The 26,100-nt window shown below is 46.8% G+C and overlaps 1 protein-coding gene across 1 annotated transcript in view; it reads left to right on the forward strand.

Annotated features, from left to right (window-relative positions):
- Nucleotides 1-248: 248 nt before the first annotated feature.
- The window catches only part of LOC119164809 (serine/threonine-protein kinase ICK), a 56,262-nt gene continuing 30,410 nt past the window's right edge, over nt 249-26,100 (forward strand). Inside the window, exons 1-2 of the mRNA XM_075873712.1 lie at nt 249-447; nt 19,278-19,332. Of these exons, the coding sequence (XP_075729827.1) occupies nt 302-447; nt 19,278-19,332 (201 nt within the window). The 5' untranslated portion in view covers nt 249-301. The remainder of the gene's footprint in view (nt 448-19,277; nt 19,333-26,100) is intronic.

Raw genomic sequence — 26,100 nt, forward strand, 5'->3', positions numbered from 1 at the left:
TCCATGCGGTGGGCGGCTGCCAAACAAACCGCTCCGACAGCCGGTCAACTAGCCCGTGCAGTGCAGTGCGAGTTGTCACACGTGCCGCGAATCCCGCACGAACACACGCTAGAGATCGCGATCCTTCGCGACGCAGCCGAGCATGCACCCAACGGTGGCGGCACCCTGACCGCCTGACCGCGAGCCGATCGCGTTGCCGTGGCAACGCGTTCTCGTCAACACAGAATGCCTCGCTCTGTTCTCCGCAGCCCCGACCACCGCATCTTCAGCAGTGGCTGCCGCGGCCAATGTGCGAGTGTGCATGAGGTCTTCCTACAGCAGCCGCAGTAGCCGAGATGTAGCGGCCATGAATCGCTACATGACTCTGGGTCCGCTCGGAGACGGCACCTACGGATCCGTGGTGCTCGGACAGCGGCTGGACACGGGCGAGAAGGTGGCCATCAAGCGGTGAGTGAGTCATCGCCCCCTGCGAGTCGTGCGTGAGTGTGTCATAGCTCACTGGTTCGTTTCAAAATAAAGGGCTTCCAAACGTGGGTATACGGGAAAGTAGTAGAGACACCACTAATGTAGACTAACAAGTGACAATGAGACGCACAGTAATGGTTAGTCGGTGACTTTCGAGCGTATACTCTCGTATCTCTGCTGTAACAGGACTACGTGTAAACTGGCTTAGCTGTTTGCTATTCTTAGCTCACTGACGCCTGTTCGGGGCGTGGGCAGTCTTCCGCTTATCTTGAAGCATATTTGTATTCCCCGCGTACGTCCAACGTATCGTACGTGACTACGAAAGTCTACACTTGCTGCGCAAGCAGAAAGAAGGCAGATAGCCTAGATTTCAATATGAACTGACTAGTCCACAATGAACTATTGTTAAGAATGGTAAGTTGACTCGAAAGCAGTCCCAAAATACTATAGGTCATGACTGTTTTGCTCGATTAAAAATGAAACCGTATAATCAGTATATTGCGACCTTCGTACCGGCACCCTACGAGCCTGTTTTATACTCGACCCTCTCTTCAACCGATCATTATGCTGTGGTGACGTCGCGCGTGCTACGCACAGCTATATCAGGTTCAAGAGAGATCAAAGAAGTAAACGAATGCTCATGCACTATTATATATGGTATTGAGAGTATAACGCTGGTTGAAAAGCTTGGTCGTATACTTCCGGAAAACCTTCTGTTCATTTTTTACTGATCCAGGAGTAGCGGCACCTTACATTAAATACTCCTGGTAAACTTAGTACGATCTGAAAATGCGGTCTTTTTTTTTTACCTGTAGCCAAGTTTAACACTGTTTCGCTGACTTGCTTCAGATCGATTGGTTCGTACGACGACTGTATAGGCCCGTGTGCTCATATAGGTGGCCTAAATTTCCGGAGCCCTCCACTACGGCGTCTCTCACGATCATATGGTGCTTTTAGGACGTTAAACACCTCAGGCTTTGAACTACTTCTTTTTATTTTCAGTCAAGTGGTTCGCGAAGCGTTTGCTTTAAGCTTAGCGGCATAGTCATGCATCCGGTATTTCGTTTCTTATTGTATATCGACACGCCATTTCGTCGTCAGGCTTCTCCAGTGAAATATCCACCGACCGCGGAGGTTTGGTATAGTTGAGGTGCTTGACTGCCGACCCCCCATGTCACACAATCGAATCACAGCGTTCTTGATTGAGGTGAAAATGCTAGAAGCCCGCATGTGTTCAGATATATGTGCGCGTTCAAGAACCACAGGAGGTGGAAATTTCTGGAGCCCTCCCCTACGGAGCCCTTCAAAACACAATCATGGTCCTCGGACGTTAAAGCCGTCAATGGATATTATTTCAAGTGATATAAATCTGTCTTGTGACATGCGCCGTTGCACTGTATACCTATGTATCTTTTACTGAAAAAAAGTGACGGGTTAGGCTCAAAAATCGTTTTCTGGGCAGATGACGTGTACATCTCCTCCCGCATATTTTTTTTTTTTTTCACGCATAGATGCTGCAAAACATATCTGCCTGCGTGTCTACATACAGCGCGTTACCGACGAAGACGAAGAGTGCATTAGGAAGCCAGACGAGCACTGACTCGTTAACGAAAAGATTTATTTGGAGGACACGTGAGCGAAAAAGTAATTGAAAGAACGAAACATAAACGTATATGCATTCTGCCGCAGTGTTAAAATTGAATAAAAAAACTGGCAGCATATCCACGGAGTGAATAATGGAGAGTGGGGCGAAGCATTCGCCCGTCCATTCGTTCTTGCTTCCGTCCGTCCATGCGTCCGTCTGTGTGACCGTCCATGCGTCCATCCACCCATCCGTGCGTACGACTGTTCGTGCGTCCGTCCCTGCGTTCGTCCATGCATCCGCCCCTGCGTCCGTTCAAGCGTCCATCCATGCATCTGTCTGTGTGTCCGTTCGTCCATCTATTAAACACTCCAAGAACCACCATCTCGCATCTTTTCATCATATATTTCCCATATAGAAGCACCGCCATCCATGGTACCATTAATTCATGGTATATACTAGTTCATGATATATACTAGCCATTCATCATATATACTAGTTCACTGTATTCATGGCACTGTGACTCAACTCTCGCTAAACCTTTGTAAAACTAAGGAGGTTACACCCAGCGAGAATAATGTAGCAACCCTTTCTTTTCAGATAGTGCTCAATGTACATGCCAATGGCTGCTAATGGGGATCGCAGCGTGCGCGTTAACTAAAAGCCGAATGCTCCTGTCTGTCATTCCCCATTAGCAGTCAATGGCATGTACATTAAGCACTATTTTTTATTGCTCAACAACGCACAGAAGAAATCTCTCCCCGGCACCACCTTGGAGGTCAAAATGTTGTACTTGTTACATACTACAATGGCTACGAGGGACGAACGGGTGCCGCTATAAGGTGCTTGTCCCCTAAAAAGTTAACGCGTATTCTCAACGGCACACGTGTTGAGGAGACGGGCGAACTCTTTGTCCGTAAGATACATCGATGCCTCATCGGCTCATTCATCTTCGTTCTGAAGCTGTACCCAAAACATGCTGCCTTACGAACTAGCAAAACTTTCAATACTATTGCAACACATCTGCCATCGGGTTGGTCAAGCGCCGAAATCGATTTACCCGGCGCGCGAGAGTGATGGGCACGTTTTAGCCAAATTGATCGTTTTCCTGTCCAAGTCTTGGTGGCTCTTTTTAGCATACAGTAAAAGTTGATAAGACCGTAGAGAAAGAAACAAGAAAATGACCACGTATCAGCGCGCTTCGCTGCAAATGTCGTCTAAAGACAATAGTCTTCTGCTGGAGCTTGTGCAGAACCCAGGACCACTGTCTGGCTAACCTCCCTGTCCTTCCTCCTTCCTTCATCCAGGACTATTGCCAGCTGGCAGCACCGTACTTTCGGCAGGGGGATCTTTCGTGCACAGTTTATCATTCTATGCGCAGCCTAAGAAACACTAGGGGTTTTAAAGTTATGTATATACGTATTTTCTAGTGAAGAAGCACACCTTCTAATACTTAAGTATTGGCGCTGCACCTCGAATATGCGTAATATCTGCTTTTTGATCAACCATGTTCCCAAGTATGATCACAGCCGCCAGTTTAAGATGGCTGGGCGTTCAGCAAGTGCGTGCACTTCAGCCGGGTGGCTGAACAGTGTGACAGACAGCTGCAAGACAAACGAAAGTTTCTGCGTTTATGTGCCATGACTTCCGTCGAAAGTTTTTACAGCGACTGCTTGTCACCACCAGCCTGGGCCCGGCCCGAGCGTAAATTTTGTCGATGCGGCCTCATCAGGTGTGACGCCCAAGGGATGGCTTTAAGCTCTCCAATAGTAGAGTACCGAGTACTCCAAATCGTTAACAACTTTTTTCTAAACGCAAGTATACCAAGAAAGACTATCGCCTTGAAAAATAAGGAAAGAAAGGGAGGTTATAACGAGAGGAGGTCTTCAGTTCTTTACATTAGAAGGGGAAAGGAGGTGGGAAAGAAATAAGCTGCCAGTTCAGCGACAGTGCGCATGCGCGGCTGCCCATAGACAGCACCCGCTATATGCACTGCGAATTCTTGCCGCTCCTCGGTTCCATTTGACGCCGATAGTACAACCGAGTTTCTCTCCACTCGGCGGCGCCGGGTTTGCTCACGAACTATACTCCATCACCGCCTAAAACTGCGTAACTTGTAGAATTAGTCACTTAACAAGCACGCTCCCGTTTAAGAATATTCCGCTTTTTAATAATAAAATTTTCGTTCATACACATTCGCCTAATAAACATATTCCTCGCAATTCATAAGTAAATAGAACCAACCTATTTCTTCTGTTACTAACGCCTAATCTTTAAACGGGTTCATATATAAGGTAGAGGCAAATTTACATCGGTTTCTGTAAGCATTTTTGTTCTTTTTCTGGGTTTTTTTTTGTTCTTTGTGACTCTTATCCTGATGTTGTTATTTCAGTATTCAGAGTGCATCATATGCACCATGCCATTACAGTTGTTGCGATTCGTTGGTTTTTTTACTGTTGTTATTTTGTCATGCGTATTGTGCTGCTAATGTCGTTGTTGGCTTGTTGTTTCGCATGCTACAAATAATAAGGCGGTGCTTCTTTTCCGTTATATACGTATTCCCTCCCTGTAATAGTCTCCTTGTGAGATCGGCAGTATCACCAAACCAAAAAATAAGCACGCAAACAAAAGTCACAACTTTGCCACAAAGGCAAAGCAATGAACGCGATAGCAACAAATTGGAAGGTCGCGCACCAAATGGCAAGCCGATCGAAAGGTGCCCCGCGTTTCTCACGCACAAACGACGCACGAAACGTACTCGCAGGGCTTTAGGTACAGATCAACGCGAATAAGCGTGTCAGTTGTTACTTCGCTGTGTCGGAAAAGCGCGCCTTTTTCGCAAACGGAGGCTGTGCAACGATTGCAGTGGCTTTTGTGCGCGTGGTAAATACAACAAAATTGTTCCAATGAAAGCCCAAGGCCAGCCAAGATGTACGATCCTCCCCACAGTGAGATAAGAGCGCGCGGATGAGCGTCCACCTCCTCCTCTCCGCGGTGCAAAGTACACGTGGAAGGTGAGAGGGTGCACCGCCGCATCGTGACGATGTGGCGACGCGCGCTCATTGCGCCATCTTGCTGGTAATGCTGAAAACACAATAGTCCCCTCCCCGAGATACTCGTCACCAGCGGTAAGTAGTAGACATAAATAGCTTGCCGTTTGAACGTTTAAGGAGGTGCTGCTCCGTGGTTCAGTGGTTAACGCCTCACATTCGGAGGTCCCGTATTCGATACCGCGTACCGGAGTCTTTTTCTGGATAATTTCTCTTTCTTGCGCCAACGACGGCGATGAAATTCAGCCGAGAGTGTCCATATATTTGCTATCGCAATAATACATACATAACCAGTACGTCACGGCAGCGTCCAGCACTCTCGGGCCATTACGGCACCCGGCGGTGCATCGGCCGATTCCTGTTGGAACCGGAATCGGCGTGCCATGGCGCTCGGCCCGCAACTGGCTGGCGTGGTATTTGCCATCTTCGCGAAGAAACATGTGTTTGCGCGTGTGCGTTCGCGAGGCGCGCACGCGTCGAGTGTGCGGTGGCCGCGAGGAGCAGAGTCGTCCTTGGCACCGACGAATGTCGTCAACGGCCTCACGTGAACGAGTCGCTTACTCCTTTGCTTTTCTTTCTTTCCCTCTTTCTTTCTGTCATTGCTCAATCTCTATCAAGAAGCCCCTTGCCGTGCTTTCTTCGACTCGCTCGTCTCTCCAACACCGTGACGTCACGATGAGGGCATACGCACGTACTTAGTGCGTCAGGATACCGCATGTACTCGTGTATTAGCAGCAGTTCTTTCTTTTTGTTTTTTGCCTAGATTTGGATCGCGTATCGCGGGTGTGGCTATCAGACGGAGAAAATAAATTAATATGTGGAGATTTGCGTCCCAAAATCACGATATGAGTATGGGGAAACACCGTAATCGGAGGGTTCCGGAAATTTTGACCTTGCAGTGTTTTCTTTTTTTTTTCGAAATGCACACACATCGCACAGGGCACGAGCCTCCGCCATTTTGTCTCCATCGTATAAAGCGACTGCCGCGGCAGGGATCGAAACCATGACTTTCGGGTCAACAGCCAAGCATCCTAACCGCTACACCACCGCGGCGCACGACACAGAAAAAGTGTAATCTTTTTTTCCCTATCCTTATTTTGAGAGAGAGAGAAATAATTAAAAGGAAGAGACAGAGAGGTTAACCTAGACGAACTGGTTTGCTACCCTGTATTTCAACATGTTGTTAGCGCTATTTCCCTCCATCAAACTGAAGTACTCGCTTCTACAGGCAAAAGCCACTTTCACGCAGTTGCGATAATGTCATTCTTCGCTATGATCCTCCTCTTCCTATTTACGGGCGGGATTCTCGAGTTCGTCTTTGTTGCAGACAAGGTCATACTCCGTTTCATGTAAATGGTTCGAGATTCAAACTTAGAGCTTGTGAGCGGGGAGCACTTTAGTGGGCGGGGCTATCGTATGCTGTCATCGTCGTATGCTGTCGTCTCTCGGCGTAACGCAGGCGCGTGCTTGAGCCGAAGGAAAGTCTTCTTCCTCTGGTTTTTCGACAGCCTAAATGATGAGAGAAATAAATAGAAATAACCAGAAAAAAACAGATAATCTGGGAAAGAGATGAAGCCGGAGAGGGGGGCGAAAAAGAAAACCGTATAGAAACAAAGAAGGCTACCCGGCTGCCCTCTCTCTTCAGGCTTGGGATTTTTCCTCCATGATCTTGCAGAAAGCCCCACCCTACGCCAAGAAAATCCAGCGGCACCCATCCACATGGGACATGCTCTTCAGCCGTTCCGTCGACGTTGTTTACTGGACGACAGCACCACGGAGGCAACCGTTTAGAACGCAGATGCTCTGGTCTTTCTGGTTCTTGGCACGGCTATCGCATAGGTGTAGCCATTACGCTTGTACATACGGTATGTCGCGGCCGCAGGAGCTTTGCGTGGGTGCGCGATCAGACCACATTGCTTAAGGGTGTTCTCGTCGAATCTGGGCCACGCGCGCAAGACGACGCGTTTGCGGATCTTGCGGCCTTGTTGATTCCGAGTCAAGTTAAAAACGAAAAAAAAAAAAAGACGGATGATTCCGATCTCGGGGAGCGGATGCTTTGTGTTGTCCCGGAAGCGAATTCTTTTTTAAACGATTCGTGAGGGATAAGCTGCTCCTTGCCGGCAGGTTTCAAGAAGTCGTTTATTAAGGCACCGCGCTAGACCGATGAACGCGTGGCGGAGGGGACGCGCTGGTCTTCCGCGTGGCGAACAAGCCGCACCAATAGTTCTGACGTAGTTGTTTATAAATATGTAGTAGGAGTGCTACGCACGGTGTCCCAGCATATCGTTGAGCAATCGCACGACATATTTCACGACCATATCCATTGTCTACCGGGGAGCTGTCGGAGTGTTTAGATGCGGATATCATAGATGCACAACGCTTCAAGGTGAAAAGACCTTACACCTTTCACCAGCCAAAATGGAAAAACGTTTATTGCAGGGGAAGGGGGGGGGGGGATAAGAGTTGAAAGCAGATGGCGGGGCTCCTGGTTCAACCAGTCAAAAAGTTTACGATATTTGACTAGACCTGAAGGTACGTCGAGAGACCTTGTCGGCGACGTCAGCGTTAACGCAAATGACGCAAAAAAATCCAAGTAATAAAATTTGGGCGAAAAATAAGTGATTGTGAAGTGAATGCGTGTGCAGTCGGCGTGTCAAAAGTCCAATCGGAGTTGGAACGGCGGCTGCAAGAAATCCTCGAAATGTTGGAAAGCATACGCCAATGACGACTTTACCGTAGATCTACGAGAAGTGCGAAATCTTGGGTTCAGTGCGAATTTCTGTCTCTGAAGTTAGGACAACCGTGTCTGATATGTGACTGTCTGCCGTTTGACTCGGGCATCTTTGCGATGAGAATTAACGTGCCAATCACCTAGCATCACAGTTCTAAATCCTAGAAACAAAACACAGAAGCAACCTGGAACGAGCATCACCTGGCTAAGTCCTAGAAACCTAGAAGCTACTAGACTAGTCTTTGTAATCGTCCAGTTCCACTGTTGGAAGCTGGACTGGACGTTTGAAACAGTTTGCACGACTTAGAGCAAGCTTCTGTCCCTTTTTTCCCACATATCTCGTCAGAAAGTAGGTTTCAAGTTATTGACCTAGGTCTTCCACGACGTGCGTGCTCTCCAGGCGTTAGTAAGAAATAATGGACAAGAGTAGCGTGTCTTAAGAAAAGCACGCCTCCTTGTCGAGAAAGAGAGAATAGGAAAAGACAGAGCTTAACTACGCTCGCTAAGCGACATTGCCCAATAATATGGAAAGTCCAGGAGTCTATTTTGACCTCCTAACCTCAAATTAAGTAAGTCCTATATGGACACCTTCGAACAAGAGCTTATGCGAACCCTATAATCACATGTTTTCCGAATTTATACCCTTTGTTGCTACTCCGCGTCCTGAGAGTCTCAGTTTGGCAGCGGGCCCCCGTCCCAGGACCCATTGTCGAACAAGTCAGATGAGGCGCTCGTAAAAACGACAACAATTTATATAGCGCCTCGTTGCCAACATCGTCCGTGGCTTCCGCTAATAGGGCGCTCCATGGTCTAGGTGCTCCACCCACAAAGGAGAGGAAAGACACCACACAATGCATGCGGAGAGGGCACAGTCTACACAATGCCCAAATATGGTCCCAAGCGCACTGCACCGACGTTTTTGCACACGTCACCAAGTTTCGTGCACGTCCGATGATCTTAGCAGACCTTGGTTTCCAATACTCTTCTGGCAGCTGGGTGAGGTTTGAAAAACCGGCTGCCAGTACACGTGTCAAACTTGCCTGACTGTTTGGGTAGGACAATGTAGTGGTGGGCCAGCATATCTTCAAAATATGCCATCCCATTCAGCCGATCCTATGGAGAAAGGGGGGGGGGCGAGGATTAGTCAACTAATCCCTCGTCGCCGAGGCGGGCTCCCGCAAGGGCTGCAGCAGATAGTGCATTATCATTTTCTTCACCCCCACATTCCATTCCTGGTCTTTTGCTAGAAGCTGTGACTTATGTTGAATTCCAATGGCGGAGTCAGAGCAAGTTTTTCTGCTCCTTTCAGGGCAAGTGTGTTCCAATGACAGAGTGAGAGCGAGAGTCAAAAGTTCCAATGAGAAAGCCGGAGGGGATTCAAAGCGGGAGTCCCTCCGTGGAGCAGGAAAAACTGCTCCGCCGAAATCGGTGGAGTGGACCGGAACTCAGCGTGGCGCATTTCCTTTAACACGTTTGCCTGCTTGGGGGCGCGGCTGGCGCGGCGCGAGTTGTGTTGATAATGGCGGACGACATGGACTGCTCGGCTACCTCGGCAAAGCGTGCGGCAATGCTTCTGCTACTCGATAGCGACAGCAGACATCGTGGACAATAACTGTTGCACGCTTGGCGTGATATCCATTCCACACAGGTGAATAGCGCTGAACAAGCAAACGAACGATGCGGCGATGCTGGTAAACCGCGTGGGAAACAGACAGCGGCAAAGACCACGCGCAAGGTATCCTGGGTAACGCGGCAGCTTCCGCCTTGCTCCAGCAGGGCGGGTTGTGTTCCGATGACGGATTTGGAGGATTTGCTCTACGCTAGAGTCGAGTGCTCGCTCGCGAAGTCGGTCGGCTGCACCGACTCCGCCATTGGAATTCAACATTAGCTGCACATATCCTGGGGCTCCGCTTGTCCTCGCAAGATGCAGTCACAGCCAATTTGGCTTTAGCTTGCAGCCTGAACTGCAAATACCATGCTCGTTCCGAGATTTCCAGATCCTCGGTGATTTTGAAAATGGCCCAGCTGCCTCTTTGTCTGCCTCGAAAGCCTTGCTCGCAGCAAACACAATGGCCTTTCTTGAGTCAAGCTCACAATGGCCTCTCTTGGCTCGTGCGTTTTCTTTGCGCGAACCAGTCCCGAACCCCTCGTTCAGGTTTCGCCGAGAGGAAATCAACCCGTCTTGACGGCACACCCTTGCTTGGAATGCGTCGAAATATTTTCGTCCCGTTCACAAAGGCCGAAAAACTTCAATAATGATGACGGTCGTAACACCTTAGACATTTTGTGTGGGTTCAGTGCGATACAACATGGACAGGAATGAAGAAGGGACGCCAACTCCAGCACTCGTCTTACAACTAACTTTATTGGCACTGAATCGCACGTCTTAAAGCATAGCTTATGACCGCGTGGACACACGTCGATCACTGATGAGCACACGCGCGTGTTCACGTGGCTACAGACTCTGCCTTAAAATATGCGTTTCTGTGCTGATAAAGTCATCTGCGAGGCCAGCGCTGGTTTTGGTTTTCCTCACTCACTTATGTCCTCTCTCTGTACCACGCTGAATCCACTTAAAATGTTTAAGAGCACCCATCACGGTAGTCTACAGTGGCTAAGGCACTCGCCGCGCCGGGAATAGATCTCGCAGGTAGCGGGATCTAACCCCGGCGCGACCCAGACCCCAGGATCCTGGGATCAGCGGGATCTAATCCCGGCGCGGCGGCCGCATTTTCGATGGAGGCGAAAATGCTTGAGGCCCGCGTGCTTAGTTTAAGAAGCACCTTGAAAAAAACCCAGGTGGTCGAAATTTCTGCAGCCTTGCACTACGACGTTTCTCATAATCACGTGAGAAACAGATGTGGGACGTTAAACCCGAACAATTGTTTTTTGTTATGTTTAAAAACATCCAATTACACGAAATGTTAGTTATTCTGGTGTTATATCTTCAGGGCGAGTGTAAATCTTATATACTAATGTGATTGCACTGAGGAATGCAGAAAAAAGCAGACGGAAAAATAGGACAGTACGAGACGTGAGCAACTATATTTTGTCCTGTCCTATTTTCCGTCAGTCGTTCTTGCATTTGGCTCGGCGCAACCACATAACATTGCCGTAATAACTATAGCTTAAATTGAATCTTTGCTAAAGGTAAATTATGTGGTGATAGAGGAGCAACGTTAGGGCAAACGCTTCGGGATTGTCAAGTAGTTAAGAATGAAATTTCAGTCCTCTTATATGATGTAAGGGCGTAGTGGAGGATCTTACTGTAGTTCAGTCATCCTAGACCACCGTCGAGTGATCCAACAAGCTATACCGAAATGCAGGGGGCTCTCGGCTGCATTAGGCGGAATGCGCCATTTTCAAGGATGTTCAACAAAGTTGTTTCACTCGCACACAACTTTAGTGCTTCGGCACATGGGGGACGTATTTTCCAACATACGGCTTATTGTGTCTGTATATGGACTGTGTTAGAGTTGATTAGTACCGGTGAGTAGCACCGCTGTCACACGGGCAGTTTTGATCGCGATCAGCGCCACTCCGCAATCATGCTATATCCGAACCACGAGCTGCTTCACGGTCACATACATCATGATGGGGCCCGATCGAGATCCAGATGATCGCGATTCGTATACGTGATCGTGATTTGACCGACGTATGCGCCAAGCTCGATTCGAATGGCCCTGATCGCATTCAAAGGTGCACGTAGGTGTGACACCGGTGTAAGGTACTTGGCAGCTAAGGTAGCCTAACCCAATAGAAAAACGAAGAATCGCTAGAAAACAGGATACCTTATAAAGCATGGGTTCTCATAGTGGTTTCCGCGGAACTCAGTGGTTTCACGAAGGACATTTTAGTATGTCTCGAGTGGCCAGCACTAGTGCAACCCGCTCCCGCTTTACCCCCATCAGCAACTAATTTTTTTATATAGACAAACAAATTTGCATTGCATTTTGCATTTATTGAGAGCCACCACATGACGCATACGCACATTTGGTGCCTGTGTGTAGCGAGAGACCTTCGTAGTATAATACTCACCTTCTATTGTCTTCACACCCCAAAAAGAGTTGATTGATATGTGGGGTTTAACGTCCCAAAACCACCATGTGATTATGAGAGACGCCGTTGTGGAGGACTCCGGAAACTTCTGGGGTTCTTTAACGTGCACCCAAATCTGAGCACATGGGCCTACAACATTTCCGCCTCCATCGGAAATGCAGCCGCCACAGCCGGGATACCCCCCCCCGCCCCCCCCCCCCCCTTCAAAAAAAAGGAGTTAGGGTTTTCGCAGCACTTGAGAAAAGCCCTTGGTGCAAGGCACCCTGCCTTATAAGGTCAACGTGTCCTTACAGTCACTCTGACGAAGACTTTATCCTGAAGAACTATTGCCAACGTAAGACAAGTCTAAATGTCACTTTATTTCTTGTTTTGGCCACGCTGTTGATTACATCATCATTTTTTGTAAGAGCTACTCCCATGAATGAAACTTTGTAAATGATGCTGTCTACTTGTGTGGCTGTATGCGCTTTGTGTTTATCACTGTATATATCATAGTTATCATCCAGCACCTGGAGTAGCATGTCAGGCGAAAAGCCAGACAAACATCTCCGACCCTTCATTAAAATATTTCTCTCTCTCTCTCTCGCTTTTCTCCTGTGAATAAAATCTACAGGACACCGTAGCGAATAGAAACAATACCTTTCTCATCCTAACTCAAGTCTTCCTCGGTGAAAAAGTGATTACAGTGTTTGTCTACTGAACTGAAGGTAGCAGGCTCGATCCGAGCCGTGGCAGTCGATAATCGATGGAAGTGAAATGCTGAAGGCCAGTGTATACGCTGTGGTGTCATCTTCAGTTCACGTTACAGTACAGCAGATCACTAAAAGTATTTCGCAGCCCTTCTCTATGACGTCCCTCGTAATCACACCGCAGTTTTGGGACGTAGAAACCTCACATGTATCAATCTAAGCCAAGAGAGCCTTCGAACGGTGGTGATGAAATCGTTGAAGCATTGCGTCATCCCCTAGTGACGTCACAAATCATGACAATATTAGCCTGAATTGGCATGTAGTAGCCCATAAATTAGCACTAGAATAGCATTACCTGCGAATCTAATGGAAGAGTCCACCCGCAGCAATTTTTGTTTTTTTTTGGTTTTGCGATATCAGCGTGGGTTTTTCATGCGTTAAAATTGGGCGAGATATCTCCAAATTCCTTTAATATATATGGCATCATCTGATTTTCGTGCAGATAAACAAAAGACGCTTGACATTCGTTACCTCTCACTGATAGAAAACTTCCTTTTATCAAACAAATGGAAATAATGTTTTGAAACAATAGTTTAGCCGTCTAAACTAATGGGCCGTTTTCTTCTTGGAGGACCTTCAAAGCTCGTTTGCAGGCTATAATACATGCAACAGAGTGTGCGGAACTTGGAATGCTGCCACGTCTCTCGAAAACAAAAATAAAGAAGGATAACACGCACATTTATGTCTTTTATCCCATTGGCTCGCGTGTTAACGAGATGCGCTGTTTTTATTGGACTGATCGCAACAAAATGAGGCGTTCTTAGTTGACTCGGCTGTAAAACATTGCTGCATTGAAACGGTTCTTTCTCAATCCACGTGTTATTGCTAAGATAGGAATTCCGTGAGGCACTCTGTATTGTAGCGGTTGTGCTGCGGTGTGGCCTCTCTTATCAATAGTCTGATCGAATGGTCGATAATAATAATCAGATGGGACTGCGCGCGAGATGTGGCAAAGAATGAAGGATGAGTGAGGAAGTTCGGCTCAACAATACCAGAGCCTTGCGATGGACGCCGTCCATTTCGGAAATGTGGCCACCTTCTCTTGCACACTGCACTGAACTATGCGAGTCGAGAGAATAAGTTATTTACGAAACGAAGTGCCCCATATATTCTAGCGTCTGCCGCCAAAGCGCATCTTAATGCGTGGCCGTAAGCTTGAGCGTGGTGGAATGGGAGAGATACTTCGAGACAGTGCCAACCCTTCTCGCCACTTTTAATGCCAGGTGGGGCTTTCATCAACGAAAAAGCAAGACAGTTAGAACAGAACAGAAAATGACAAAACCTTCGAGGCGGTGCAACCCGACCATCGTACAGTCCTTCCCGTCACGTAATATCTGCCCTCCGTTACACCGCAAGCTTGCACTTATCAAGAAGATCAGCAGCAAAGATACCTCGGAGCACGATTCACTCTTGCATTATCGCACACGTAAGCCGTCGCCTGTGCCTTCTTACATCACCCCGCCAGTCCAAGCACGTATGCATTTTTTTGAAAAAACAAAAAAATAAAGGTAACGAACCAAAGGGCTTCGTAAGCAACCAGATCTTGTTGAAAGGCCACTCATCAGGCTCTCGAAATACAAAATAATCGAGCGCCATATTCTCTCCTGATATTTCTTGTTCTTCTGGCGCCCTTCTGCGACAAAGACAGTAGTTCTCGTGACGTCTATACAGTACATTCTCTCGATTGGTCAATACACGCAAAATATCACACGTGATTTGTCTTCTGCACTGCTTTTCCATGCAGCCGCCCATCCGTTTTTCCTTGTCTCGCATGCATATTAGCCCCGAGAACGAACATTGGTGGCGCGGCTGAAGTTAGGTGAAGTGACGTGACGGCAAGGACTCGCTTGCCCCGCGGCCGAGTATCGCCTTTTTCGGAGCCCACCGTGTGCCCACTCTTACGCGATGCTGTGGTGATATTTGCTCATTGTTGCGATGCGAATCTGCCAAGATAGAAGGCGACTTCTTACACTGCCATCGAAAGTTAAGTGAGTTGCAGAAAGTTGCGAATATCTAAAGAGCCAATTCCCGCCTCAACGGAATGATTGATATGTGGGGTTTAATGTCCCAAAACCACCATATGATTATGAGAGACGCCGTAGTGGAGGGCTCCGGAAATTTCGACCACCTGGGGGCACCCAAATCTGAGCACACGGGCCTACATTTCCGCCTCCATCGGAAATGCAGCCACCGCAGCTAGGATTCGACCCCGCGACCTGCGGGTCAGCAGCCAAGTACCTTAGCCACTAGACCACCATGGCGGGGCACCTAAACGGGAGAATCACTGTGAAAATGGTGGTGTATTACAGCAAGGCATTTATTTATTTATTTATTTATTTATTTATTTATTTATTTATTTATAAATACTGCGATCTTTCAGTTGTAATATCATTTCAGGGCGGGAAAAGTATTCAAAAGTAGGGACATGTCTTTAAACAAACAATAAGAGTACAAATGTAAATGTGCAAGACTACGGAAAAAAAACACTGATTTACACTTTGATCTTTGATCTTAGCCAAAAGGCCGAGAAGCGATCAATAAGCTTACTAAAGTAACGCAATACAGAATAACAAATGCGTAGTGACATGATAGCATATTACATGTTACAAATTAACACAGTAATTACAATAAAGCAAATAAAATACATTAACAAGTGTTGGTTTAGGTCAGGCTGCTTTCAAATAATAAGAGTGTGTTATGTAATGCTGCATCATTTGCAAGGTTATTCCACCTATTAATCGTTTTGGGGAAGGATGAATACCTGTAGCAGTTAATGCATGAATTTCGAGGAGTGATCGTTTTGATGTGTCGCTTACGAGTGATGTAAGCGGAAGAGTATTGTTGGCAGCCCATAGTGTCAACATTTAAAGGGTCATTTAATAACTGAAAGAAAAAACTAACTTAAGGCCTCAAATGCTGTTTCTGTCCGTAACGAATTGTAGGCCACTTTTTATCAGTAGCTGATACACTGATGTTCTGCTGTAGGAGATATAAATAAAACGTAAAGCTTTCTTTTGAAATTTCTCGAGTTGATTGAGGTTGCGTTTAGTTAATGTGTCCTATATTATTACATCATATTCTAGCGTTGAACGAATGAGTGTTTTATATGGCCCCGCCGCGGTGGTCTAGTGGCTAAGGTACTCGGCTGCTGACCCGCAGGTCGCGGGTTCGATTCCCGGCTGCGGCGGCTGCATTTCCGATGGAGGCGGAAATGTTGTAGGCCCGTGTACTCATATTTGGGTGCACGTTAAAGAACCCCAGGTGGTCAAAATTTTCGGAGCCCTCCACTACGGCGTCTCTCATAATCAAATGGTGGTTTTGGGACGTTAAACGCCACAAATCAATCAATGTTTTATATGCTAGCATGCGTACAGTCGGCGTAGAATACTTTAAGGATTAATTCAGAAAAAAAAAGAGTTTACGTAGACAGTTCCCTGTAGTAATGTCAACATGTTTGTTCCAGCTTAGATCATTAGTTATCCATTATCTAAAGTATTTATATTCTGATATACTTCTGTTAGAGCGACGCTATTTGTACCGCAATGGTAACGTAAAGGAACGAAGCACATTGCTTGCACCAAGAAGTGCACATTGCACATTGTCGATCCACTCGATCTTGCGGCGAATAGGGTGCTAGGCTGCTGGCCCGAAAGGTCGCGGGTTCGATTCCGGCAGTCGCATTTCGATGAAGACGGAATGGTAGAGGCACGTGAATACTGTGCGATGCTAGTGCAGTTTAAAAAACACCAGATGGTCAAAATTTTTAATCCACTACGGTGCCCTTCATGATCATACCGTGGCATTGGGATGTAAAACCTCATCATTTTATTATTAATATTATTATTATTATTATTGTTGTTGTTGTTGTTGTTGTCGTCGTCGTTGTTGTTGTTTCCATTTAAACAAATATGTTTCGTTCCGATTAATTCTCACCCTTATACTCATGGCACAGTAGCTGTTCTGACAGCTTCTTCATAATCGGCTTTACTGCGTCTTGCCCATAGTTACCTTGCACCCCTGAAACCCATGATTAAGCAGTTGTCCTTATAACTTCGGTATAGCGGGTGTTTACTGCGTCTTGTTCATAATCATCTGGTGCCCACGAAACCCAAGTCCACAGAAGCTGTCCTCGTGACTTTGTTACAACGAGGACTTACACACCCTTTTTTGTGCCTACCTTGCATCCCGAAACTGACGACCCAACAGTGGCCTTCATGACTTCGTTATAACGAGAATTCGCGTCTTCATATTCGGGGCTATTTTGCGCCCTCGAAACTAACAACCCAGCATCTGTCCCGGAGACTTCGTTGTCGCGATGGTTTGCCGCCTTTCGATACCAAGTCCACGAGACATACTTCGTTATAACGATAGTTTTATTTTTTTCGTTCCGTTCGTATACCGCGTCCCCGAAACGCGGCAATCCCTAGTAACGGAATCGCACATGACGTGGTGACCGCATTCCGCGAGATCCCGTTCATTCCGAGCATGTACGAGAGTCTCGCGCGACCATCGCGCGCTTAATAGAGGCCGTCGAATCCTTCCTCCTGCTGCAGCCGCCTCCCTCATCTGTGCACGCCTTCCATACAAACTAACCTCTTCGCTGGCAAATCGCCACTCTGTGCGTTCGAGCAGTGCCTCATTAACATTGTTATCGTGATTGATAGGCGGCGTTTGTGTTGTTTGCGTGGGACTGCACATAAACGGCGTCATCTTTAACGGGCCCACAATGTTGAGCAAGAATGTAACTGTATACTTCCATTATCAATTCGCCACATTATTCACCCCCCCCCCCCCTTTTTCTTAGCCTTTTCTGCGTGCTACCCCTGCCACGATGTAACAGCCTATAGGCTAAAAAAAAAAAGGTGCGATTGAATTTTAGGCTATTACTCAAGAAGAAATATAATAATATTTTATGTATAGATAGTGCCTATTTATATTGTAAATATTTGTTAAAGGGAACACGCAAACGCGTTTTCTGCACTCTGTCGCGGCTGCCTGCAGCGCCATCAACTGACAGAAAAAAAAAAAGTGCGTCCGCTGTTCGCGTAATCTGCCAGCAAACGAAACAAGTCATGACCGCAAGATGGCAAGTTGGGCTAGTTGGATAACGTTCATAATGAAAAAAATTTGTTGAAGCGCAATAAAAAACGGACGGACAGAAGAGGCTGTCAAGGAAGGCTGACAAGGTCCTTGTCAGCCTCTTCCGTCCGTCAGTTTTTTAGTGCGCTTCAACGAAATTTTCAATTATGAAGTCATGACCGTCGAACGAGCGCTTCTAAATTGTGCTCGCAAAGGGCGCTCTTTCTTTCTCTGTCGCGTGGCTCCGCGATCGGCTGCCAGCGCGCCGCCGGCAGCCGATCGCGGAGGCCACGTCTGTCGGCCGATGGTGCCGTAGGCAGCCGCTGCAGAGCGCAGGCCACGCGCTGGCGCGTTTTCTCTCATTGATTATGTACACCGCAATCCACTGTGAAGCCACTGGTTCACCCAGAGAGTGACTCTGCGTCAACTATTTTCTGAATAGTTCGTTTCTAACCGATCGCTATGCTTCTTAATTAGTTGTATTTATGATTTGCGTTTATGGTTTTATATGTCAGCAGGACATTTTCGAGCTTTATGTGTGATTGTGCGGATACGTCAGAGATTGTGCGACCTCGCCATCGCCCACTCATAGCGTTTTGTGTAGTTCCCTCTTCATGTGATCTTCTCATGTTTTTCGTAGTGACTTCCTCTTCTCCAATACAGGTAGACAATCTGATATATCGTCTAGTTAAGCATCTTGATCTTATTTGACGTCAATATCTTTCTATCTATCTATCTATCTATCTATCTATCTATCTATCTATCTATCTATCTATCTATCTATCTATCTATCTATCTATCTATCTATCTATCTATGCAACGTCTGCTCCCGGGTAATTCCTCACAAGACGCTCTTCTGCTTCTTCGTCTCATATGCTACCCGACACTCACCTAACGTGCCGCAACGCAAATCCGTCCCGACGGCCACTCGACGCACTTACAACTGCCCGGCCACCTACGTACACACCGGCATTCACGTCTTGCGTAACCCAGTTGCCTAACTTACGAACGCGGCCAGCAGCCGTCGCTCGGACCCGACCGTCCACCCCCGACTCGAGGCCTCCTTGATTGATTCCTTCCGCCAACTCTCCGAGAGAATCTTCGCCTGTCCACTTAAGCGAGGCATGTGCCCTCTCGGCAAGCGAGCGGGCGATAGCACTCTGCTCCTTAACGTCAGCGACCGCTGCGGAGGTTGGCGTCATCGGCCGACGGTAATGAGGCCTGGGCGTCCGTGTGGCCGTCGGCGCTCGAGACAAATTGCGCGGCGCTGAGGGATCGTAGAGCGACGCATCTTCTTACCCTTGATGATGATGTATAGCAAGGGGGCGGGTAGCCCGGAAGTTGGGGTGCTCATGAATATTCACCTTAGATGTACGCATACATGCGGGAGACGGCGGCGTTTGTAGCATAAGAAGAAGGCTGCAATCGCCGAATGCCGCGCGGACAGAGACTGTCGGGCATTCGCGATCGCGGGGTTGAGGAGAACGAACAAATAGTAACGGAGACCTGTGTTTTCTCCCGTATTTATTTGCACCCTCTTCATCTGTCTCTCTCTGACGCAGGATGAAGAAGAAGTACTACTCGTGGGAAGAGTGCATGAACCTGCGAGAAGTAAAGGTGAGTGTCAGCGAATGGCCAGTCGCTCGGCTTGTCGACAACCTCTCGGGGAGCGCTGTTGCGTAGTCAAGTGAGGAGGGGGCGTGATGGAGCGCTGCTTTTCGAGTAGTCGTGTATACATTTCAATCGTACGCACATGTATGTCCTGAGGGACTTCGTCCCTGGTCTGACCATCGCGAGTGGTGTGCGCTGTCTGACCGCATTCCCAGAGGGAAAGCATGTACGTGTTTGTGTTTATTGGCCGCGCATCGTTTTTTCTTCTCTTGCCTCGCATTTGCTTCTACAAGTAGAGGAACAAACTCCTCACGTAGATTGAGTGAGAGGGGTTAGAAGACAACTTTCGGCGAGCTAAACAGCTGCTAATCTTGACGGTTTTTTTTGTTTTTTTTTTGGGGGGGGGGGGGAGGGGCGGATTCTTGTGTCAACTTAGAGCTATCCGTATCGCCGCAACGCCGTCATAGTCTCGGATGTCCTTGAGTGAAACGCGCCGAAACTTCGGCGTAAGACAAATAGGTACAGTAGAAATATACGTGGCTTTGTACATACACGTCTCGACCGCTCCAGTGTATCTGAGATGTAAACCGCCGAGTATTTATCGAGTGTACGTGTACTGTGTCTACTTGCCTTGAAGCCACTTCGAATGTATCTTACCGACAGGCCTCTTGGACACGTCGATGTGGAATCCACGAGTTCTACCCACCTGCCCCCTCTCACTTTTTTTTCCTTCCGGCCTTGTCACTTGTCTTTCGAAATTCTACAAATTCCTCTTCGTTATTAGCGGCGAGTACGTTAGGAGTTCAGGCTATCGTATGTTGTTGTCTGTTTCCATAACGCGTGCAAAACGACGTTTGTAAATAGAAAATAAAAAAACGGAAGCAAGCAAGAAATAAAAAGACAAACAAAAAATGAAAAGAAAATAAAAATAAGCATAGATAAAAGACGAAGAAGACGGAGGAAAATGGAAAATAAGAAAAGAATAAAAAGGAAAACTTGAGAAAAAAAAGAATTACCTAACTAGCGCTCCTTAGGATGAAACAATGGAGAAAGTATCAAGAAAATTCACTTTCTACTCGGCTAATCCCCTCTTATGAGTGTGGGCCGCGTCCAGAGGAAAACATCAACATTAACAACGACAGCATAAGCAGTAACATAATCATTAACAACATCATCGTCAACAACAATAACAAGGCTGCCTAAAACCGCACTACCTTTGGACTTGGCACCTCATTAGGGCGAAACTGTCCTAATTTTTTCCAAGTAAAAAAGCAGTGGTGCACGAGGAGCAATGCAGTGCATGTCCTCGTTAACTTACGAAAAATATAAGGGTGTGCTTACGCTAAAAAACATTTGCTAAGACGTGATTTGCCTTCACTGCACTTCCCTGCATGTTAGGTATTTTATAGATATCGAACTAAATCCATTCTATGGTGGGAATTATAGATTATTATTCTTCTTGCTTTTATTTTTGCTGACGTGGATGTAGTGTGTCCAGTTCCTTTGATTCCACGATGCCGTAACTTGTTGCAGGTAATCGCAACAGCTTTACCTTGTATGCCCTATCCATTCAATAGCTAAGGTGCAGCCGGTGTCACATTTGGGCGCCAACTTACGCTACGATATCAAAATTAGACTAATGAAGCCTACTCATAATGAGTAGGCTTCGTTAGTCATTAGAACATTCATTAGGACAAGCCAGAGTGGTCGGTAAGCTGTATGCAATGGCTAAAATTTAAACAAACAAACAAACAAAAATACATATAGATTTGTGAATTTGGAAAGGCGCAAATCGGCAGTGTATTATTGCACAACAAAAATCCAACCAAATTCGCTTCGCTGACACTAATGAAAAAGCGAAGCTCCTGGTCTTGCCTTTATCAGGCTGCCGCATTTTTTTTTATCTTCTTGCAAATTTTTAGAGACGTTGTATTACTGTTCTCTAATAAGCACTCTATATTAAGCTTTGAGGTGGTATTGTAACCACCATATTTTTATAATCACACAGTATCACGTGACAGCGACGTGATTATGGTAACGCGCGCGCCATTTGTTGGGCTAACTATTGCTTTTTTTTTTAGTGAAAAATTGTGGGCAGTGGGATTTACCCACTGTCTGTGGCGCATACACAATGATTTTTTTTTCTGATAAGAATTTCTGTGGCACACACGCGTTTGCTGGACCAACTGTTTCCCGAATTTATTTAGTTGACCAGTCGTGAGTTTCGAGTTTACCCAATTTATGTGCGCGCATATATACCCGCTTATTTGGTGTCCACCTGCGTTACCACGAATCCCGGCCATGGAAGGCTCGACTAAGAACAGCTTCGCCCATACTTACGTGAAGATAGGGGCCGAGCCATTTTGACGACTGGTCTGGCCACCTGGTAACACTCAAGAACTTCGGATATGTTAATCGAAGACGTTAATCCTTGGGTTGCAGTGAGCAGACCCCTTCCGAAGAGCCCTTTTAAGAGCGTTGGCGCATCGCAACGTCTTACGCTTCGTCTTCGCTTCTCATCCCGTCGTTTATCTCTTTTCTGTGCTCTTCTCGGAATGAACGATCACACGGTCACACCCATCTAAAAAGAAAACACTGTTCACGTTCAGCGTGCGTGATCTGGATAAGACAAACTCTTGCCGCTGAGCACGCAGACATTTAACAGCCGACGCTGCTGCATACCCGATCACAGGGAGCGCTACAAAAAATGCATCTTAATTTCAATCGCCCCGTTCGAGCGCATGGCTCATTATGAAGAACGGCTAATCTAAAACGGCGCTAATTTTTCTTTCTTTCATTTTCTGAGCTGAAGCAGGAGCGTTACGAACTTGGCAGGGACCTCTATCACATTTCAGTGGATACCGGCTCATTCTGGAATTTCCGCCAACGAAAAAGCAGACGAAGCAGCACGCAAGGGTCTTGGACACCACAATTACAGACGAACTTGTTTCACTAAATTAGATGCAGCTCAGATGGCCAAAATACTTGCGATTGAAGGAAATAAGAGACTCTGGAACCTACCGACTCATCATTATGCCTTCCTTCACTCAATCGACCTCTGTCTGAGAACAAGACTCTCATTCAAAATTTCTCGCCATCTGGAAACGCTATACCATCGTCTACGTCTGAACAGGGCCCATGTTAACAGCCTACGGTACCGCTTCGGTCAGTCAGCGAGTCCGTATTGCAACAACTGTGGCTCCATCAAATCTATGGAACATATATTGTTTAAGTGTAGAGCGTATTCTGTGGAGCGTGCACTTTATGAACATTGCACGCATTCTATAACTGAGAGAAATTTCTCCCTTGACTGTGTATTGCGACCTTTAGCCTGCCCCACTTTTCAGAGGCGTGCTATGAAACTTTTATTTTCGTACTTGGACAGCATCGGCCAGCTAGACAAACTGTAGCTGTAGCTTGACACCACGAAAAAACTATTAACGCACGTCCTCATTCAATGGACGAAGAGGTGGCCTTTTTCTTTATTTCTTTTTTATTCTATCATCTATATTTACAATTTGTCTTTTTTTCTCTCTCTCTTCTTATTTGTACTTTCAGGCCTCAATCCCCTTCCCCACGCAGAGTAGCAAGTCAATGAATTTTATATACCGGCTAAGTTCTCTGCACTTCAATAAAGAGTTCTCTCTCTCTCTCAACTTGGCAGGGTTCTAGTCACAATATACACCTTACCACACCGTTGAATAAAAACGCCGGTTCCCAACGGTGGATCAGTGGTTATTGTGCTTGGTGTTTGACATGAATGTCGTGGGTTCGAATGCGAATTTTCAACTGTCCCACGGCGTCCATGACCAGTGATGCAAAAAAAATATTTGCCGTTGTGTGATAAAGTCACCACATGACGTCACGATGACGTCATAAATTGAGAAATTCCGTGAAGTCACGTGAGGACGTCGTCACATGGCTTCGTCAGAGCTAAACCGATCACGGAGACAGTGGAAAACCAGATGAGGTGTCTCCGATTTTGGAGGCAGTGCTGAACCGCGTCAGGTGTAGAAAGCTATTCAAAGGCGACAGGTTGGCATCAGCACATCGACCCATACGAAAAACACTATGGCTTTCGCCTTCAAGCCATCTTAATTGAGTGCATAAGGGCCAACCTCCAACCATTAACGTTGATAAGGGCATTGGGTTTTCTAAAATTAACTGGAGGGGACTCTGGCACTTCGACCATTCATGCCACCATGGGAATGATGATTGGTTCACGAATTTGCCTAGTCCTCATGATCGCGGGCTTCGGGCGCACTTGTGGCTTTGTTTATTGTTGTGTTTCAGTTTTATTTGGAATAAGAAAAGTAATAGTTGTAAACTTTGTGACCCGATTGAAATTGGTGAGCCTGAAAGGTTAAGGTGATGAAGTGCAACTGCTGAACATTTGCTGGTTGTCGTTTTGTGACAAAGCCACTCAAAGCCACACGAAGCCAAACAAAGGCGAAAGGGCCAAGATTGGACAAACTTGTGTACTACCCATCATTCCCACGCTCGCGTGAATTGCAGCTCCCATTAATTCTAAGGCCAGAGTTCCCTCTAGTGAGATAGAATTGAGTGATTTATTTGTGGGGTTTAACGTCCGAAAACTACTATATCATTATGGAAGACGCCGTAGTGGAGGGCTCCGGAAATTTCGACCACCTGGGGTTCTTTAACGTGCACCCAAGTCTGAGTACGCGGGCCTACAACCTTTCCGCCTTCATCGGAAATGCAGCCGTCACAGCCGGGATTTCATCCCGCGACCTGCGGGTCAGTAGCCGAGTACCTTAGCCACTAGACCACCGTGGTGGAGCACTGAGATAGAATAATTTTAATGGGGAGCTGGAGAGGTTCGCCTGGTTGTTCACCTGAGAGGCTACTCCCGGGGCCGGGTGATAACGTATTTATAGGAAAGTCTATGGTATAAAGAAATCTGCGAGTTTTTTTGTCTTGATTTTTTTTTGGCCATCGAAGAGTGCTGGACAAGGCCATATAGTCGAACCCACAATTTCTGGGGCCGCAGTAGGCGCTGAGTCACCGCGGCGGGTCTCCGAAACTCGAGGACAGGCAGCGCCGGGGTGTGCAACATTCGCGCTTGTTGCAGTCACTTCACGAGTCCTGGATTAAAAATGCAAAAAAAACTACTCGTTATATAGCGGGGTGATAGGAAGCGGAAGTCGAAAGCATATCGAGCACAGCTCGAGTCTCGTTAGTCGCGCAGTTTACGCGGGAGACTCCGAGGTGTGAAATTGAGTCGTGAAGTATAGCGAGTCTGCGCGACCTACCACGACAATTGAGTCGTGAAGTATAGCGAGTGGCGACCGACCACAGCGACCGTGACAGCAGGGCAAGGTGCGTCGAAGGCGCAGAGAAAGAAAGGGGCGCTGTGGCGACATCAGATAGGACTTTTCCCATTTGAGTGCTGCTATGTTTTACAAGCATGTATAGTGTTCGCGTACGCACATTTTATGTGAACTTTACTCTTGTGCGAAAAGGCTCTATTTGTTTCCCTTCGAGCTTTTATCAGAATTGGCTTATAGTAACTCTGCGTAGCCGCTTTATATTACCGTTATTATTTTAAATTGGTGTGTTTTCCACATATCCTCCTATCCGTGGCAAGGACTGGCCAGTGTTTTACAAAAAGTGCCAACGTATCGTAAATATTGTACAAAAAAAAGAAGAGAACGTGTTGGGTATTGTTTGTTTTACAATAACTAGAAGGAATCATTATTTAATGGTAGTGAGAGTAGGCAGACGGCTTTTAGCACGGCAGAGAACTAGAGAGAAAGATGGAAGCAAAGGTACCGAGGCGGACTAGACCGACGCCCAGACCCGTCACTGGGGAAAGTCATGAACGAGTGAAAAGAGAGGCAGAATAAAAAAAAGAGAGATGGGTGAAATCACAAGCACACTTGAGCATAGGTCGGCACAACTTCTGGAGCTGACTCAGACTCATTCATGGAATATATTTTGAGCTTTGGACTCTCATTCACGAAAATTTTCTCCAACCGGACTCAATCAGATGTCACCAAAATGTTCCTTGTCCAGGCTCTGACTCACGGCTCAATTTAAGTCTGAGTAAGTCCGAGCGATGACATTGCATAGCTGAGTAATTCAGGGGACAAATTGCAACTCATGATTACGGAGTTAGACAAGGGGAGCAGAAAGGTGGGTTTTAAAATTAATCTGTAGAAAACGAAAACAATGTACAACAACCTCGGAAGAGAGCAGCGCTTTGAGATAGGTAATAGTGCACTTCAAGTTGTAAAAGACTATGTATACTTAGGGCAGGTAATAACCGTGGAGCCGAACCACGAGATTGAAGTAACTAGAAGAATAAGAATGAGGTGGAGCACATTTGGCAAGCAATCTCAAATCATGAGATGTAGATTGCCACTATCCCCCAAGAAGAAGGTATATAACAGCTGCACTTGCCGGTACTTAGCTATGGAGCAGAAACCTGGAGACTTACAAAGAGGGTTCAGCTTAAATTGAGGACGACGCAGCGAGCAATGGATAGAAAAATCGTAGGTGCAACCTTAAGAGACAAGAAGAAAGCAAAGTGGATTAAGGAACAAACGGGGGTTAAGGATATCATAGTTGAAATCAGGGGGGAAATGGACATGGACCGGGCAAGTAGCACGTAGGCAGGATAACGATTGGTCATTAAGGGTAACTGACGATTCCCAGGGAAGGCAAGCGGGTTAGGGGGAGATAGGAAGTTAGGTGGGCCGATGAGATGATGATAAGACATGTAGCAAAACTGGTATGGTATGACCTGATAGC

This window comes from Rhipicephalus microplus, chromosome 9, assembly GCF_043290135.1.
Source record: "Rhipicephalus microplus isolate Deutch F79 chromosome 9, USDA_Rmic, whole genome shotgun sequence".
In the NCBI taxonomy this organism is placed as follows: Eukaryota; Metazoa; Arthropoda; class Arachnida; order Ixodida; family Ixodidae; genus Rhipicephalus; species Rhipicephalus microplus.